Source organism: Tenrec ecaudatus, chromosome 2, assembly GCF_050624435.1.
Source record: "Tenrec ecaudatus isolate mTenEca1 chromosome 2, mTenEca1.hap1, whole genome shotgun sequence".
In the NCBI taxonomy this organism is placed as follows: Eukaryota; Metazoa; Chordata; class Mammalia; order Afrosoricida; family Tenrecidae; genus Tenrec; species Tenrec ecaudatus.
In genome coordinates this window covers 285,635,241-285,651,140 of record NC_134531.1, presented here as the reverse complement: position 1 = coordinate 285,651,140, position 15,900 = coordinate 285,635,241, and the positions used below count along the sequence as shown (strand labels likewise).

General features: G+C 42.4%; 1 protein-coding gene across 1 annotated transcript in view; it reads left to right on the top strand.

The window, feature by feature from the left end:
• The first annotated feature begins 483 nt into the window (after positions 1-483).
• Positions 484-15,900, top strand: part of GAP43 (growth associated protein 43) — a 133,892-nt gene continuing 118,475 nt past the window's right edge. Inside the window, exon 1 of the mRNA XM_075543455.1 lies at positions 484-588. Coding sequence (XP_075399570.1) covers positions 559-588 — 30 coding nt within the window. The 5' untranslated portion in view covers positions 484-558. The remainder of the gene's footprint in view (positions 589-15,900) is intronic.

Genomic DNA, 15,900 nt, shown 5'->3' with positions numbered 1-15,900 from the left:
ACCCTCTGCAATGCAAAGGGGAAGTCGGTGGGTAATTGGGTCCAGATTGGAGATGTTTAAATATTCATGAGGCTTGCAGGGGACTGGGGAGGGGGTGACAGCCCAGAATGGGGGTGGGGGCTGGGGGAAGTGATTAGTCATTGAGAGCTAGTGAACAATTCTGAGAAAGAGACGAAGAGAGAGAGAGAGAGAGAGAGAGAGAGAGAGAGAGAGAGAGAGAGAGAGAGAGAGAGAGAGAAGAAAAAGAAAGAGGGCAGGAAAGGAGAGGAAGAGGAGGAGAAAACGGAAGGGGTGCGAGACGAAAGAGAGGAGAGAGCAAGAGGCAGAGAGGGAGAAGAGAGAGCATGTGCGCTGAGCACTAGCTGTGGACCTTACAGTTGCTGGTAACTGCCCTGGTGTGTGTGAGGGAGAGAGAGAGAGGGAGGGAGGGAGAGAGCGAGCGCGCTAGCGCGAGAGAGCGAGTGAGCGAGCGAGCAGAAAAGAGGTGGAGAGGGGGGGACTAAGAAAGAGAGGAGGAAAGGAGAGAAAGCAGGAAGAAGGCGAGGGGACGATACAACCATGCTGTGCTGTATGAGAAGAGCCAAACAGGTAGAGCCAACGATTTTTACTTCTTGCTCGTGTGCATTGACCAGAGGTCCATATCCCCCTGTAAAGGCAGGAGCATATGTTTAACTGCCTCTGTTCTGGCCGCGCGGTTCGCGTTTCCTTAGCATATGGCCACGGAGGGCTGCATCTCAGCTTTGATTCCTTTCTGCCTTTCATGCTCTGGTGTGGGAATGCTGCTACTCATTAGGGCGAGGGGAGGGAAGAATATGCCTGTTTGGCGAGGAATGGGGATTTTTCCCCCTTTGGCTATTAAGGAAATGCTCGGCAGGCCAGGTCTCTGGTTTGAGGGTGTGGATGTGGGCTCGATCTCCTCGATGGGGAAGCACTTCTCTATTTTAGCTACCAAAAGCCGGGCGGAGGGAATAATATGCAGGGCTGAGTATATCGCCTTTTCTGTCGTTCACATGTGCTGCTGGAGAAGCCTTATGTCCGTACATGCATGAGCTTTGAATGGGCGCAGGTTTTTATGGAAAAAACATGTGAAGGGATTTTCAGAACTGTACCCCCCCCCCCCCATGAATGAATGAAACCGAGTTGAAAAAGGGAAGTGGGGCTGGGGGAGCCCGTGGTCGCGTGGAAAGGTGAACCCCTTCTTGGGAGCCGGGGCCGAGGGTGAGCCGGGTGACTGGGGGCGAGGGCGGACCACGCCCCGGGCGCCCGGAGCTCCGACGGCCGCCGACTGCAGCCGGGGTTACCTGTTGGAAAGCGGGGCTTTGCTGTGCCCTGCCCTGCCCTGGCACCTTTCCGGGGACCGTCCCCGATCCACACGCATTCACCGTCTGAATACGCATGGTGGTCCTCATCTGGGGAAGGGCGTATTAGTAAACCTGGAGCCCCCTCCCTCCGCCCCCCACCGCCCAGGGTTTTGTTTTTTGGGTTTTTCCCCCGTTTCAAATGGCTCGTTCCTTTCTGGGAAGATCTTTGGGAAACTTGATCCTGGTGGGGACGAATGAAGAGTCTAGCTAGTCCCCCGCAACCCACAGTGCGGGAACATGCCCCAAAGGACGCTTTCCCACGTTTGTGGGAGCACGTTTGAGCGATTTCAGGGGAGGTGAAGGAGAAAAATGGGCGTGGGGGGTGTGGGTGAGTGTGTGCCTGCGTGTGTGTGTGTGTGTGTGCATGTGTGTGTTAGTGTGCGTGCGCGTGGGGAGGGGACAAATCGAGGTCCCCAAAGCCCTTTGCAGATGGATTGTCTTAGGGGTGGGGTGCCAGAGATGGGATTTGGGCATTCTTCCTGGGCAGGTACTGGGCGATTTGTCTTACACGGGCTGAACCCGAAGGGGGTGCAGGGGGCTCCGGAAGAAGCAGCCGGCCCAGCCCGCACGCACGTTCCCCACCGGCCCGGAAGGGAGGGGTGCGGACTGAGCCTGAAGGAGAGGGAAGGGGAAAGGGAAGAGGCAGAATGTTAGAGGAGTGGGTGGAGAGGCACTGCAGACATGGAATACAGAAAGTCGCAGACATGCGGGGTTTTGTGTGTGGTCTGTGTGTGGGTGTGGATGGGGCTTCTTACTGATCGACGGTTCCATTTTTCCGAGCAGGGCATTTTCTATCCTCGTCTTCCTTCATTTAAATCCATAAATGCCATAGATACAGGTGTCTGGGTTAAGCAGACTGCCAAAGAAACAGTCGAAGATTACCCCACTGGAGAGCCGGGAGATAAAATTTAGGAAGGCAGAGCCCGAAGGAAACCAATGCTATTCATTAAAAAAGCTTTGTAATTTTGGAAAGCAAAACACTCCAGTTTACAACTTGTTCCCACCCTATTTATACACTTATAAGTATACAACATCCTCTTTCACCAAGGAAGATTTTCAGAAAAGGAATTGGGTGCGAATGGGGGGTTCCTTTCCCAAAAAAACAATGACAGCAGCTTTCCCTAAGCCAGGAGCCATGGTGGCGCCGCGGTTGAGCGCTCCGTGGCGAATGGAAAGGTTGGAATCCGCCCACCCATCCGGAGGAGAAAGGTGTGGCAGTCTGCTTCCATAAAGAGTTACCACCTCAGGAACCCTAGAGGACAGCTCTATTTTGTCTTATCAAGTGGCCCTGAGTCGGAATCGACTCCACGCCATGAATTTGATTGAGAACATTTTTTATTTTGCCTTCACTTAGGTTTTATCTCAGCGACATGATGAGGTGCAAAGTGATGAAGCTGGAATTGAAAGGGTGTGTTTAGGGAGTGGTAGGAGTTCACGTGTTAATGTCTATAGCATCTGCGTACTTCATGTACAGATTGTCATGCATGTCGTCTGTGTGAGGTCCGCGTGCCTTCGTGTGTTTGGGGATCATTCGTAATCGAGAGAGAAAATGAAAAGTGTAAAAACTGTCCTATTTCCCCCAGGCAGTTTATTCATATGTACTAATGTGTGGAATAGTCCTGTCTGTTGCATGTCATGTGTAGAATGTAGTCACTATGTAGGCAGCCATTAAACCGGACGGAAGGAAATGGTATATGAAGGGCGTGGGCTCCACCCCACACTGGCATTTCTATAGCACAAATACTATGCGGGTTTCCTGCTTGTGCCTGAAATGGTCTTATATCATACGTGACGGAATCCAGCCGAGTCCATCCTTCCGGCATCTATTCATCACCCGAGTCTGGAACAGAGACTAAAACAAGGGCAAAAATCTGCAGAGGTCTAAACTCTGCCACACCCATGGAATTCAGCAGAACCGTGGGAGGGGGTTGGAGGGCCTGCACTTCCTCCCTCTTCCACTAGAGCAGCGGAAAGTAGCAATCTTGGATTTCTAAGTTGTATGTAATACATTGGCAATGGGCAAGAAGAAAGCATAAATGATCAATATTGGCGATTAGTTGCCATTGTCAATCCCTGGAGCAGGAAGAAGAGATGGAAGTGGGCTGGGAAGGAGAAGATCGTCAAGAGGTGGGCCCAGGCGACCTAAAAGAAAAGAATCCACTGAGATTTTATTGGCCTCTGACTCTCAAGTATCCTGGGGCTTACTTTAAATAGCTTAATTACCGTGCATACTGTAGATGATGAAAAACTTGCAAGGTGTGATCTGTGTCCACAAAGTAAGAAAAATGGTGAGGTGAGGTGTTTCCTTTGTTTAAAAATAATGACCTGCTTGTAATAGAAGTGCAAAGAACACCATGCAAGCAAATAATGCTCACCCACATTAGACTCCCCTCCCCAGCTAGCAAAATAATTCTTATTATAGAAAGTGTGATATGTGATTGAGAATTCCAATCCCACTGCACCTCTCCCTTGCAGTGCTGGGCACGTGTGGGTAGATGCAGCCTTGGTGCTTGGTGCAGGCAATTTTTCCCAGTGATGAATTGGATCCTGCCAAATCCGCCTGAGCCACACCCAGTGTCACCCAGGGACTAAGCGAATTCACTCAATACAGGCAATTCCATACTTAATAAAATGGAAACTGTTCTTTTCTCTTTTTTTTTCATAGCCACCACACATTTCCAAATTTAAACAGGAAAAATTTTTTTTGTGTAGGGCTTTTTTTTCCCTTCCCCTGATGAATTATCTGTACTTGCAAAAAACTTTAAAAAATACATTGGTATGTGCTTAGAAAATTTATGTAGAAATGGGCTAATTTCTAGTGACTGCATCACACCTGTACCCTGTGCCAGTGTCGTGTACAATAACCCTGGCTGGGTCTCATGCTGACAGTCTGTGGAACTTTTTTCTGTTTTCCATTTGACTCACACTGAGGACGCCTAGAATAAGAACATGCAGGGTTAATTCGTGTCTTGCTGAGCTGGCAAAACTACAGAAATTGCCTTTCATGTTTCCTGCTAAAGGGCAGGAGCAGTAGCTTAGAGTCTCCTTTGCTGGTGGTGTCTTGGTTTCGCTCATTGAGCTGCTACCAGAAAGGTCAGTAGTTCGAAACCATCACCTGCTCTGTGAGAGAGAGGATGCTCCTGTAAAAAGGTAGTCTAGTCCTGAATTGAAATGGACTTCAGGGCTGTGGGCTATTTATTTATTTAGAGTTTTGCGTCCTTCATAAGGAAGTTGTCCGTGCTATGCCCGCGATTTTTACCTGACCCATTGCGAAGGTGGGACGGGGGGGGGGGGGGGGGAGGGGAGGGAAGAGGGAGGGTGTTCTATTTTCTCTGCACGTATGTACTAGGACATCTATAACTAGCCAATTGCTCCCCTTTTCTTAGTATTGATAAAGTAAGACAGCCTCAAGACTTTCTCTATTAATAGTTCAAAGGATGAACATAACCAGGTCATTAAAAAAAAAAGCCGCCGCCGGGGTGGTGGGCAGAGCGGAGTATTATTTTGCATTTAAGAATTTGCTTCCCTTTTGTAATAGAAGTATCAGGCAAGCAAGCAGTACCTCTTGTCAACCAAGTGACTGTAGGCGGGAATTCTCCCTTTGGAATTCTTGAAGGTATTGTTTCTGTACCACTTTAATGGAACCTGCACAGCCTCCTTTAAGGTGCTGGGAGGAGCACTGTGCTCAGAGTCCTTGGTCTGTGTCTCTCACTGATGCTGTTATCTTGGATGAATCACACAGCAGGGCTTCTGGCTTCTCTTATGGGGTGGGCATTGGAAACAAAGCACCCTGCTTACTTGTCAGGATGAAATACAATTGATGTAAAACAAAGATTAATGCAAATGTAACAACTTTTAAAATTTGCAATGTGAGACTTAAAGAATTTCTACTTCTCTGGAACTTTTAAGTTTCTAATATGTCTGACTGTTTTCTGTTTGAGATTGTTTTTTCCTTGTCAGTTGATTCCTATGCTTGCCCTCTTGCACCATCCCGTTTGTTTGTTTGTTTTTCTCCCCGAACCTCGAACCTCACTCCATCACTTCCTACTCTTGAGATTTCATTCTCAGATAGTCCGTAAAGATGCTCTTTTTTTTAATCTTAAAAGATATGCTCTTAACGCTATGCTCCCATCTCTACACTACTGTGTCTCACCCTCCCTTTAGGAAAACAATCTCTTTAAGAACTACCCCACACTCTTATTTTCTTCATCCCTCATCACTATTCCATTTACTTTTATGACTTCAGTGGGTTCTCTCTGAAGCAGGTACATCCAGTGATTCTTTAGGATATGTTGTATCTGCTATCTCTTTGGGATTTTGCATTGCTTTCCATTCCTTTTCTTCAAACTCTCTCCTGACTTGGTTTCTATGACAATGCTCCTCATTCTCCTGGCTCTCACTTAAGTCTTGTTTGATCTCTTTTGCTAACTTCTTTCACTTTCTTCCCACCAACATCCCAATGAACTCCTCCTTCACGATCTTCATGCATTTTTCTTACATTAACATTCTAGACACTAACCCTAAATTATTTAATCCATCCTGAGCTTTAATCACTTATAAAAGAGTTATCCCTTCTAATCTTCTGCCTCATCATTATCTGTCTAGTTTTCCCAAAAGAACCCATGTTCATTATACAAAACCACACCCCGTGGCTTTTGTTTCACATTACACTTGATTTTGGTTAAAAATATTTTGAATCCATTATCTGCTTTTCAATCCCACTATGAATGAGCCTTGGTAGTACAATTGGATAAGCTTTTGACTAATAACCACAAGGTCAGTAGTTCAAAGCACCAGCCAGAATGTGGGAGAAAGATGAAGCTCCCTGATCCCATCAAGATGTACAACCACAGTAACCTAAACAGGGTCACTATGACTCTGAATATAGGAGTCCTTGTGGCATAGTGGTTACAAGTTTGGCTGCTAACTGCAAGGTCAACAGCTTGACACCACCAGCCACTCACAGGAGAAAAATGAGACTTTCTACTCCTGTAAAGAGTTACAGTCACAGAAACCCACAGGGACAGTTCTAGCCTGCCCCATAGGCTTGCTAAGAGCCAGGAGTCACTCGATGGCAATGGGTGAGGGAGGGAGGAGTCCAGTTGGTGCCATGATAGTAGTTATAGCCTTCTCTCATCTGGGCAAAAGCCTCCCTGCTCACATCTTGTTCTCCACTTTTTTCTTGCACACAACCCCAGAGTTATCTTTCCCTATAGAAATCTGGTGGTAGTTTCCCTGTTAAAATCCTTCCATGCTTCCTATTAAGTATAAGTTGAAATTCAAATGACCTAGCATGGATGACATAACCCAGTCTTGTCTACCTTTCTAATGCCATCCTCTAATACCTACCCCTACCTCACTTATGGTCCCATGTCAATATTTACACTTTGATGCCTTAACTTATAGTGCACTCTTTGCCCATATTGCACTTCTTTCTCAACCTTGGAAATTTCCATTTCTTCGATAAGAGTTCGGTTTCTTAAACAATTATTGACTTACTAGGTTAAGACTATGACCAGCTTTAAAGACCAGGCAGAACCTTATTTATTTGTCTCTCCAGTGCTAACTGAATGCGTGGTACATAACCAGGGGTGACTTGTTTGCAAAATGAGTATATAACCGAGTTTGCAGTCCTTCAAAGTGTGGTATGTCCAAATTGATTGAATCACTGATAGATTGTTTTTTTCAATTTACTGGCATCCATATATATATAGTAAAGTGGAGCTGATCATCATTAATAAAAAGACTTACTATGGAACTCTGGTGGCACTATTGGGTAAGCCTTGAGCTACTAATAACTTCAAGGTCAATGGTTCAACCCACCCACCACTCCATCCAAGAAAGAAGAGCTGTATGCTCCCATAAATATTTTCAAGCCCTTGGAAATCTATAAGGTTGCTATGAGTTGGAATCAACCTAATGGCAATCGATTTGGTTTGGTTCAGGCATTGACCTTCAGGCATGACAATCAGGCACAAAATGAATGCAGGCACAATATGAATGCATTTGTAGTCTGTTTCTCCAGACTACCATTAATTGATACCTATGTGCAAAGCTCCCTTGAATATATCTTCACCAACTAGTGTACTAGGTTCACCATTTGACTTCACAGAGTTCCAGTTTAGGTCAGAGGTCATCACCACCTTGGGTCTTCATATGTCCTTCCTCCTGGACTACATATGTCTGCGCTTTTGCTTGCTCCATATGTTTACCAAATAGGCTCTGACTCACTATCTTGATTCTCCCAGTTGACTTTTTTTACTTGATCACACACACTAAGAAAATGCATGTAGTGTTGGCCTGTGCTCGGGGCTGTGTGTTCAAGAATTCATTTTGCCTTCATTTGTGTTTCCTTCCTTCCCACTGAAGTAACCACCTAATAATAATTTATAAGGAGAATTTTCCCATGCAGGCAAAAGGAGGGAGAATGGTAAGTAGTCCTTTAAATAGCTCTTAAATAAATGAGAACCAAATCAATTGTGTGTTTTTAGGCTTAGATAAATTGAAGAAATTTGGATTTGGAAGTTAGGATATTGTGGCCAATACGGGGTACATTGCAACCACATGAAAATACCCTTTGCTAGATTTTAAGTGATATATTTTATCTGATTGAATTGCTATGAACTTGAGAACAGCCATAAAGTGAAATAACTTGCATATGCAGTATGTTTTCGACTGCTCGAGTTGGGTAGGGTTTCTCAGGTGCCACGCTATTTTCCTGTGCCTCATGGAATGGCCCCATTCTTTTTCCCATTGCATTTTCTTCTACTATTCTCCTTTTCGTGGGTCCAACGGGAGTTGTTCAAAGTAGTGTCAGTTCATGCTAATAGTTAATGAGGGAGGAGATGGAACAGAGTGTCCCTTCCAATCTTCTAATTTGATATTTTAGACAAAAGAAATATATAAGCCTTTGTCTGACACATAGTAGATTCACAATATTTGTTGAAAGACCGTTTTGATGGGTGATTAGGGAAGATATTTCAGATAGAAGACCATGCTTTAAAATTTTTTTCTCCCCATGTTTCATGTTCATTTTTAGTATCATTTAAATTTGTTTCTCAGAGTTCTATGAAGGACTGTCTCCACATGGAGCTGTTTACTTTGTAAGTGTCCTCCAACTTAAATACCTGGGATTTTTTGACTCTGAAGGCATGATTCTGCCCAAGGTTTTATGTCATCAGGTCAGTTCTGGCCCCTAGTGACCCTGGTAACCCAACCTACTATGCCACCAGGGCTCCTTATTTTAGAACTTGGCATCTGCTTAATTTTCCTGGAGCTCTGGTCTCCCCAGTATGGTTTGAAATCTCAGGGACAAGAGTGCATGTAGCAACACCAGTGAAATATAACCAGCACATTGTGTATAGTCATACTTACTAGGCAATGTTCTGATGTAAAAGTTTCTCTGGTGGCAATACAGTTCAGTGTTGCACTGCTCACCATTTTATTATTATTTTCTTTTTGTAGCTCAAATTTTTATTAATTATTGTATTGTGGACTCTCACAGATATTATAACAATCCATAAATCAATGATATCAAGCGGACTTCCACAAATGCTGCCATCATCATTTTCAAACCTTTTCTTTCTAACTGATATCAGCTTTGATATCAGCTCCTCTTTATGCCCTCCCCCACCCTTAATAAATTACATATACATATATATTTTTTCATATCTTACACCATCCGATATGTCTCTTCACCACAGTTTTTTTATGCATCCCCCCTCAAGGGGAGGTTATGCATCCATCATTATTATCAGATCCCTGCCCCCACTCCCTTCTCACACCCTCATGGAACTGTTACTCCCGTTACTATTTCTGAGGGGTTTCTCTATCCTGGACTCCACGTGTTGAAAGCTCTTATCTGAACCAATGTTCATATGCTTGTCTAGCAGGATTTACAGGGTAGAACTGGGACCATGATAGAGGGAGGGAGCATTAAAGAACTAGAGGAATGTTGTGTGTTTCATTGGTGCTGTACTGCACCCTGGATGAATTGTCCCTTCCATGTGTCCCTTCTGTGAAGGAATATCCAATTATCAATAGATGATGGGTCTCTACTCTGACCTCTTCCTTCACATAGATATGATTATTAGTTTTGATCTTTTGATACCTGATCTAGAAGACTATTCTCATGTATATACATAGAGTTAGTTTTTTTTTTGTAAAAGCACTCTGAGCTGTATTGGACCTCCTCACTAAGGTCAAAGTTACGGTCTACGCTCTCCTGTCTGCTTATATCAAAGTAGCACTCTTCTGGTCAGTTTGGGATTTAGTATTAGAGTGTGACCCACTAGATTCCCTATCTTTAAATATTCCAGATCTTATTAGATGTTGTTTGTTTTAATGTCTTGTTTTATGTCTTTGTAGTAGAATAAACCTTTACTTTGGGTTCTAGACCAGGCTCTCCAATTGTTATGGTGTAATCTTGGGTAAGTAATTTAATCTTTCTGAGTCTCAGTCAATTCATCTGTACAGTGGAGCACATATAAAGCGTCCTCCAAATCCTGCCTTGCCTTTTTACTAGTTTGCTGTTAGGCTTTTTATAAAAGTGAAAAGATTTTGCAAACAATAATGTCTGTACAAATCTAATGTAGTATTTATCAAGGGATTATACATATTAATTTAAAGTATTCATGGCTCTAGGTCAAGAAGTACCCTTGCTTCCTGTGTAGAAATATAGACATTCTTCTTTTATTTTTGTTCTGTTTCCCCCCGTCTGTCCTCTTCTGCTCTTCTGTTCTCTACAGAATGGATATCAACCATGCATGCTAATTAATGGGAGCATCATCTAAGGGCAAGTCAAAAATGATTGCCTCTAGGGGTCTAGTTCCTACATTTCACTATAAGCAAAATATGTTTGAATATGCCTCTGTGGTCAGTGGAGGGCTGCAGATCATTAATACTTGTTTTAGTCTCACTAGGGTGCCTTCAAAAAAAAAAAGGTTCAGTCCAATTCAAAATGGCTCATGAGAGGATTTTTTTGACCAGTAAAATTGAAAGAAAAGAGGTTAGCTAAGGAGGCTATGGTGATTGTATATTTTTTATTTTTAGAATTCCAAAGGTATCTTGACAGATTTTCTGAAAGTACATACGAGAATCATGGAGGCTTGCTCCAAGGAAGTTCTGAAAAAATGGGAAATTGCATTGATAGGGAAAGGTTTAGGGAAGTCACACTGAGGATATGTTTCCCTCATGAAAATATACCGCGCATTTTCTGAGAGGAGCAAGGGCTACACAATGGAAATATCCTCAGGAAACTTTGCCCCATCTGTCCTACAGCCCTGATCTTGCCTCTGAAGTGTTCTTTGGCTTCCTCAAACTCAAGGGTCATTTAAAAGGAACACTCTTTGAACCCCTCAAGGATGCCGAAACTGCCCCTGTGAAGTGGTGTAAGTCACAAAGCACCAAATTTCTCCAAGAAAGCTTCAGATTGAAGCACCAGGATCAGCAGTCTATAAGCCTACGTGAAGGACATGCTGGGAAACAAGAGCTTCATGATTTTGTATTTCTGTTGAATAAAGATTTCTATGATTTTTTTAGGATTGTTTTTTGACTCGTGCTCATGTCCATATCATTCCCTTTGAAATTTTCAGTAACAGAATTTAAAGAAGCAAATATTCAAATGTTCATGAGATCCCAAGAGCAATGGAAATTTATTGGAAATACCCTCCCATGTTTTGTTTCTTTTTTTCTTCTGTGTGTGCCATCTTCTCCATAATCAGATCTTCTCTTCTCTCCATGTGTTAAAGATGTGCTTGTCCTCCCATCTCCAGCTCATCTCCAAATTGCATTCTCTGTGCTAAGGTTGTCAGGCATGCTGTGCTCACGTCCATCACATGAGAACCCAGTCAGGCATAAGAATGGAAGCTAGGGACTTATTGAGAGACTGGAGTGGTGATACAGCATGATTGTCAGCTGAGCACCATTTCTCTAACCACTTCAAGGTCCCTCAACTGATCGGAAATTAATCTTGATCAGTGGAGGTGATAGCAACTCATCTTTGAATGTCATGAGTAGTCTTCTAAGCATTCAGGTTCTCAACAAAGAACATCTCCTTCCTCCTCTGACATGGTTATTCTTGGATTATGTTATTAATATACTAAAGCAACATTTATCAACTTCTGATGCAAACTATGGAATTCTGCAACCTGAAGAAACAGTATTTTTAATATATAGGTAATATGCATGGAAGTATTGTAAGTACAATAAAGAGAAAGTTTTTTCAAGATCCCAGAAGTCTAAAATAAATTAATACATGTCAAAGTGTTTTAGAAAAATACTTTTGTATCTGTTTCTCACTTATTGAATCACATTATTTGACATTTTGCATTTAGGGCAAAAGTAAAAACAATTATCACACTATATTGTGCATTACCAATGCCTCTCTGGCAGTACAAGATGTGAAGTGCAACTAACAAACACTGGCTGTGACAGTTAGGTTGTGTGTCAACTTGGCTGACCTATAATTCTCAGTAGTTTGGCAGTTGAAATGATAGTGTAATTTGTCACTTAGGTAATGAAGAGGTCATCTTCAATTTTGTGATCTGATGTGGTTTTCCTCATCTTCATGTGACTTTTGCTTAATTATCTGATCTTTGGAACTTAACCATGTAGATTAGTGAGAAGGGGGCACTAAAGATGCATGCTAAATAGAAATCTGAGTAAGTTGGTGTTACAAGAACACCATTATTTCTTTGATTAGATTCATAATTGGTTAATGGTCAGGATCACCTTTAATTCTATATTCTAGTTATCTACCTCTGTATCACACACATACACATTTATTCTCCTTAACTGTCCTTTGGTTGGTTACAAATATTAGCAACCAACTTCACAGATTCATCCAAAACCAACCTCACTGCTGTCCAGTCAATAGCTACCCTGCAAGATAGCCCAACTGCCCATGTGGTTTTCAAGGTTTAAAATAGTTCTTAACACATCTTTCTTCTGCTGAGTAGCTAATGGATTCAAATCACCAGCCTTTTGGTTAGCCCAAGTGCTTAACCACTACACCCCCAGGGCTCCTTCAAGGGCTCTTAAAAGGAATGTATTGAAAGAGAGGAGTGCTGAGTGTCTGCACTGATCACCATGCTGGGCTGCCCACCAAACGGTCCATACAGGGGCACATTAGAAAGACCCAAGGAGATAAAACCATACCAGTCATTGAAAGCCAAGTGGATCATAATTCTCTGATGCATGTAGGGTCATTATTTTTATTTTGGCTTTATTATTTTTTTAAAGGAAACTAGAGCTATCATGAAATTAAGAAGCTGAACAGTCAAGCCCATGGGACTCAGGCTAGATCTAGGAATTCAGTGACACTCTTTCTGGAACTCTGAATTAAAAAATAAAACAACAGCTCAGTTCCCGCTGACTAGCTAGTTCAGGATTTCAGGCAAATTTCCATATGTGGTGAGGACAGGCATGAGGTTGTTATTGTCTTTCAGAAGCATCACGCTGGCAGGTACCGCTGGCTGCAGAGGGATATAACCTGTCTTACATTCTTGCTGATTGGGCAAGCTGTGGTTCTGTCCCAACCTTTCTTTTTCAAAGGAACCTTGTGGTGCACCTGTCAAGTGCTTACCTGCTGAAATGCCAGTAAGTGAACCCACCCCTTGCCACGTGAGAGCAAGATGTGGCTGTCTGCTTCTGGAAGAGTATGGCCTTGGGAGCCCCATGTGACACTTCCCATTATCCTAGGCTCCCGCTGAGTAAGACTTGACTCAATGGCAATGACTTATTTGTGCTTTTTTGTTATAAAAGCTCATGGGATTGGTTTCTGTTAAAAAATTAGATTAAAAAGTGGATGTCAAGCAGCTCCATTATATTTAAAAGTATATTTCTTATGGCATTTTTAGTGAAAGGTTACCTAGCAAGTTAGATTCCCAGTGGAGAATTTTCACATAAATTGTTCAGGGATAGCACTTGCCCTTTTCCCAATGTATCAATAGTCGCTTCAGTTATGCTCTCAGCCTGTTCCCTTTCTAGTACTCTAGTTTCCCTGTCTGTCCCCTAATCGTCTCATCTTTGCTTTTGAGTAATTGTTGGTCTTTTGGTCTCATACTGATGGTTACTCATTGGATGGGTAATAGCCTTTATTTTGCCTGCTGCCATGCTCTTTCACTAAAAGATTGGCACTAGGTTTAAAGAGTGTCTCAGGGGGAGTCTTAGGGAGTGTCTCTGTTTTCTACTGTTCCAGCTTTTCTTCTTTGGATTTATATCACAGAGTGCTATTCTTTGACATTAATCGTCTCATTGTGAATGTTCTTGAATTAATTCCAGTAATAATCCCCCATTAATCTGTTTTTAGCAAATGGGCACTTTTAAGAAATATTGAGCTGTTGTCTCCATATGCGCTAGTTTGTGCTAAATGTAGAAATTTTGTAATTAGCCTTATATCCATTATTTGTAACCCTCGTTTCAGTAGCTACTCAAAAATGTTCTTTTGAAATGAAATCTGGAAAGACCCCAGTCTCTACACATTAATGATTACATAAGAGATCTAGATGAGGAAAAGGAAAAACAGACAAGTTGATCTTCAAGTTCAGGCCAAGTCAGAAATAAGCAACTTTTCTATGTAGTTTCCAAATATCTAAGCACAACTGCCCTTAGAGCCAGACTACGCTCTGATCTGGTAGAGCACACATTCTGTCTCACTCTGACTTTGGTTCTGCTTAGAGTTCAGGGTGAACGTGTGAGGGGGCTTCCAAAAATACAGGGGAAAAGAGAATGAAAATTTCCCCACAACTTTGGAAGCCCCCTCATAAAAACTGAAGTAGATCATGTAGAAGTTAGTGTGCGCGCATGCATGTGCGTGTGTTTTCACACATGATAAAGCATATGTTAAAGAAGGAAGAGAAATTCTGGGTAGATTTCCTTTGAAAAACATCTCAGCTTCCAGATAACTTGCAACTGAATTTCTAGGCACATGTATTGAGGGTAGCCCAACTTTGCTCAGCCAGCCCCTCACTAGGGTTCTAATACAGAAGGGGAGTTGAGTAGGGGTGGGAGAGTGGTGGCTGATGGGTAGAATTCTTGCTTTCCATGCGAGAGAACTGGGTTAAATTTTTGACCAATGAACCTCATGCACAGCTACTGTACATCTATCCATGGAGGCTTATGTGTTGCTTTGAACAAGCTTCAGCATAGCTTCTGCACCAAGGTGGACTGGAAAGAAGATCCTGGTTATCTATCCCCAAAACAGAGCCGATGAAACAGGTGGATCACAACTCCCCACAGTCATGGGAATTACACATATTGGGCAGTATTTGATTTTTTGCACGGGCCATCATGAGTTGGGGCCAACTCATGGTTGCCATCAGAGACAACACATTTTGGATGGCCATTAAATTTCAAAGGCCTTTCCTTCTAAATCAATGAAAATCTGATGATAGAGTTTGGAAGGGGAAAATACTAAGATTTCATTAATGCTTCATTATAAACTTCTCTACTTCATCTTCACCTAGACCTTTTGAGAAATTTTCTTCTAAATCCAAATGTTATTGGATTTAAATTTGCAAAATATTTTGAGATTTGCCCAAAGAAAGGGAACATTATATTATCTCCCTTCAAAAAGCACCCATTCTTCCTTTAGTAAAACATGAATTGGGGGGTATGATTTGTTCAAAATTATTTTTTACTTACGAATACCGTTTTCAAAATCCCCTTAATCCTTATATCTCAAGAACTTTTACACTTTAGTTGAAAATGAAGACAATTGTATTTTACTCTCACTTGGTAAGGTTACTCTGGAGATCTCAGGTGGATATTTAGTACTCATCTGAGTAAGCCATTCATGCTAATCCTCTTAATTCAGTGATCTTCATGGCTTTGACAGCCATTGATTACAAGACACAGGATGCCAGTTTTTGATAACTCGGTCAGGTTTCTGGGCTCCCTTACTGATGGACGTTTTACTGGAGAGCTTTCGCCAAAACCTATGACAAGACTTCATTTCTTGCATGTTCTTTCTTTCACCCCGAACATCATTTCTTATACCTTCAGAGTGAATCCAATATCAAGGAGGAAATGGGGCTTTCTCTAATTGAAAAGCAGGCAGGAGGTTGGGCTTACAAAATAGAATTACTCAGTTTTGGAATCAGGCCATAGCCCTCTAGTAAAAACTGTCCTGGGACCATCACTGACCACAGAGGACTTGAACCCCACCTTCAACAGCATCTAAGAGATACAGCGAGTGAAAGAAGAATATTCAAAATACAACCCCCTCCCCCGCAAAAAATGTGGGAGCTAGTATCAACTCTCCTATCATTGCAACAGTTCAGTTTTATACTCACTGCTAAGAAACGCTTAGGTTCTTGGCTGAATTGAAAAACGACAGTTTCAGAAGTGTTGTTTCGTCTCAGACTTGAAGATATCTTTCAGTAATTAAAGGTATTCTGGAAGGTCTTTAATCCTCTTGCCCACATTATTGGAAAATGGACTGAGTCTATTCAAACTGGGGCCACGTTTATGAACTTGGAAGGTAAAAATATCTTTATATAGAACCATAAAAAATAGGACTGTCAATAGGATAATGAAA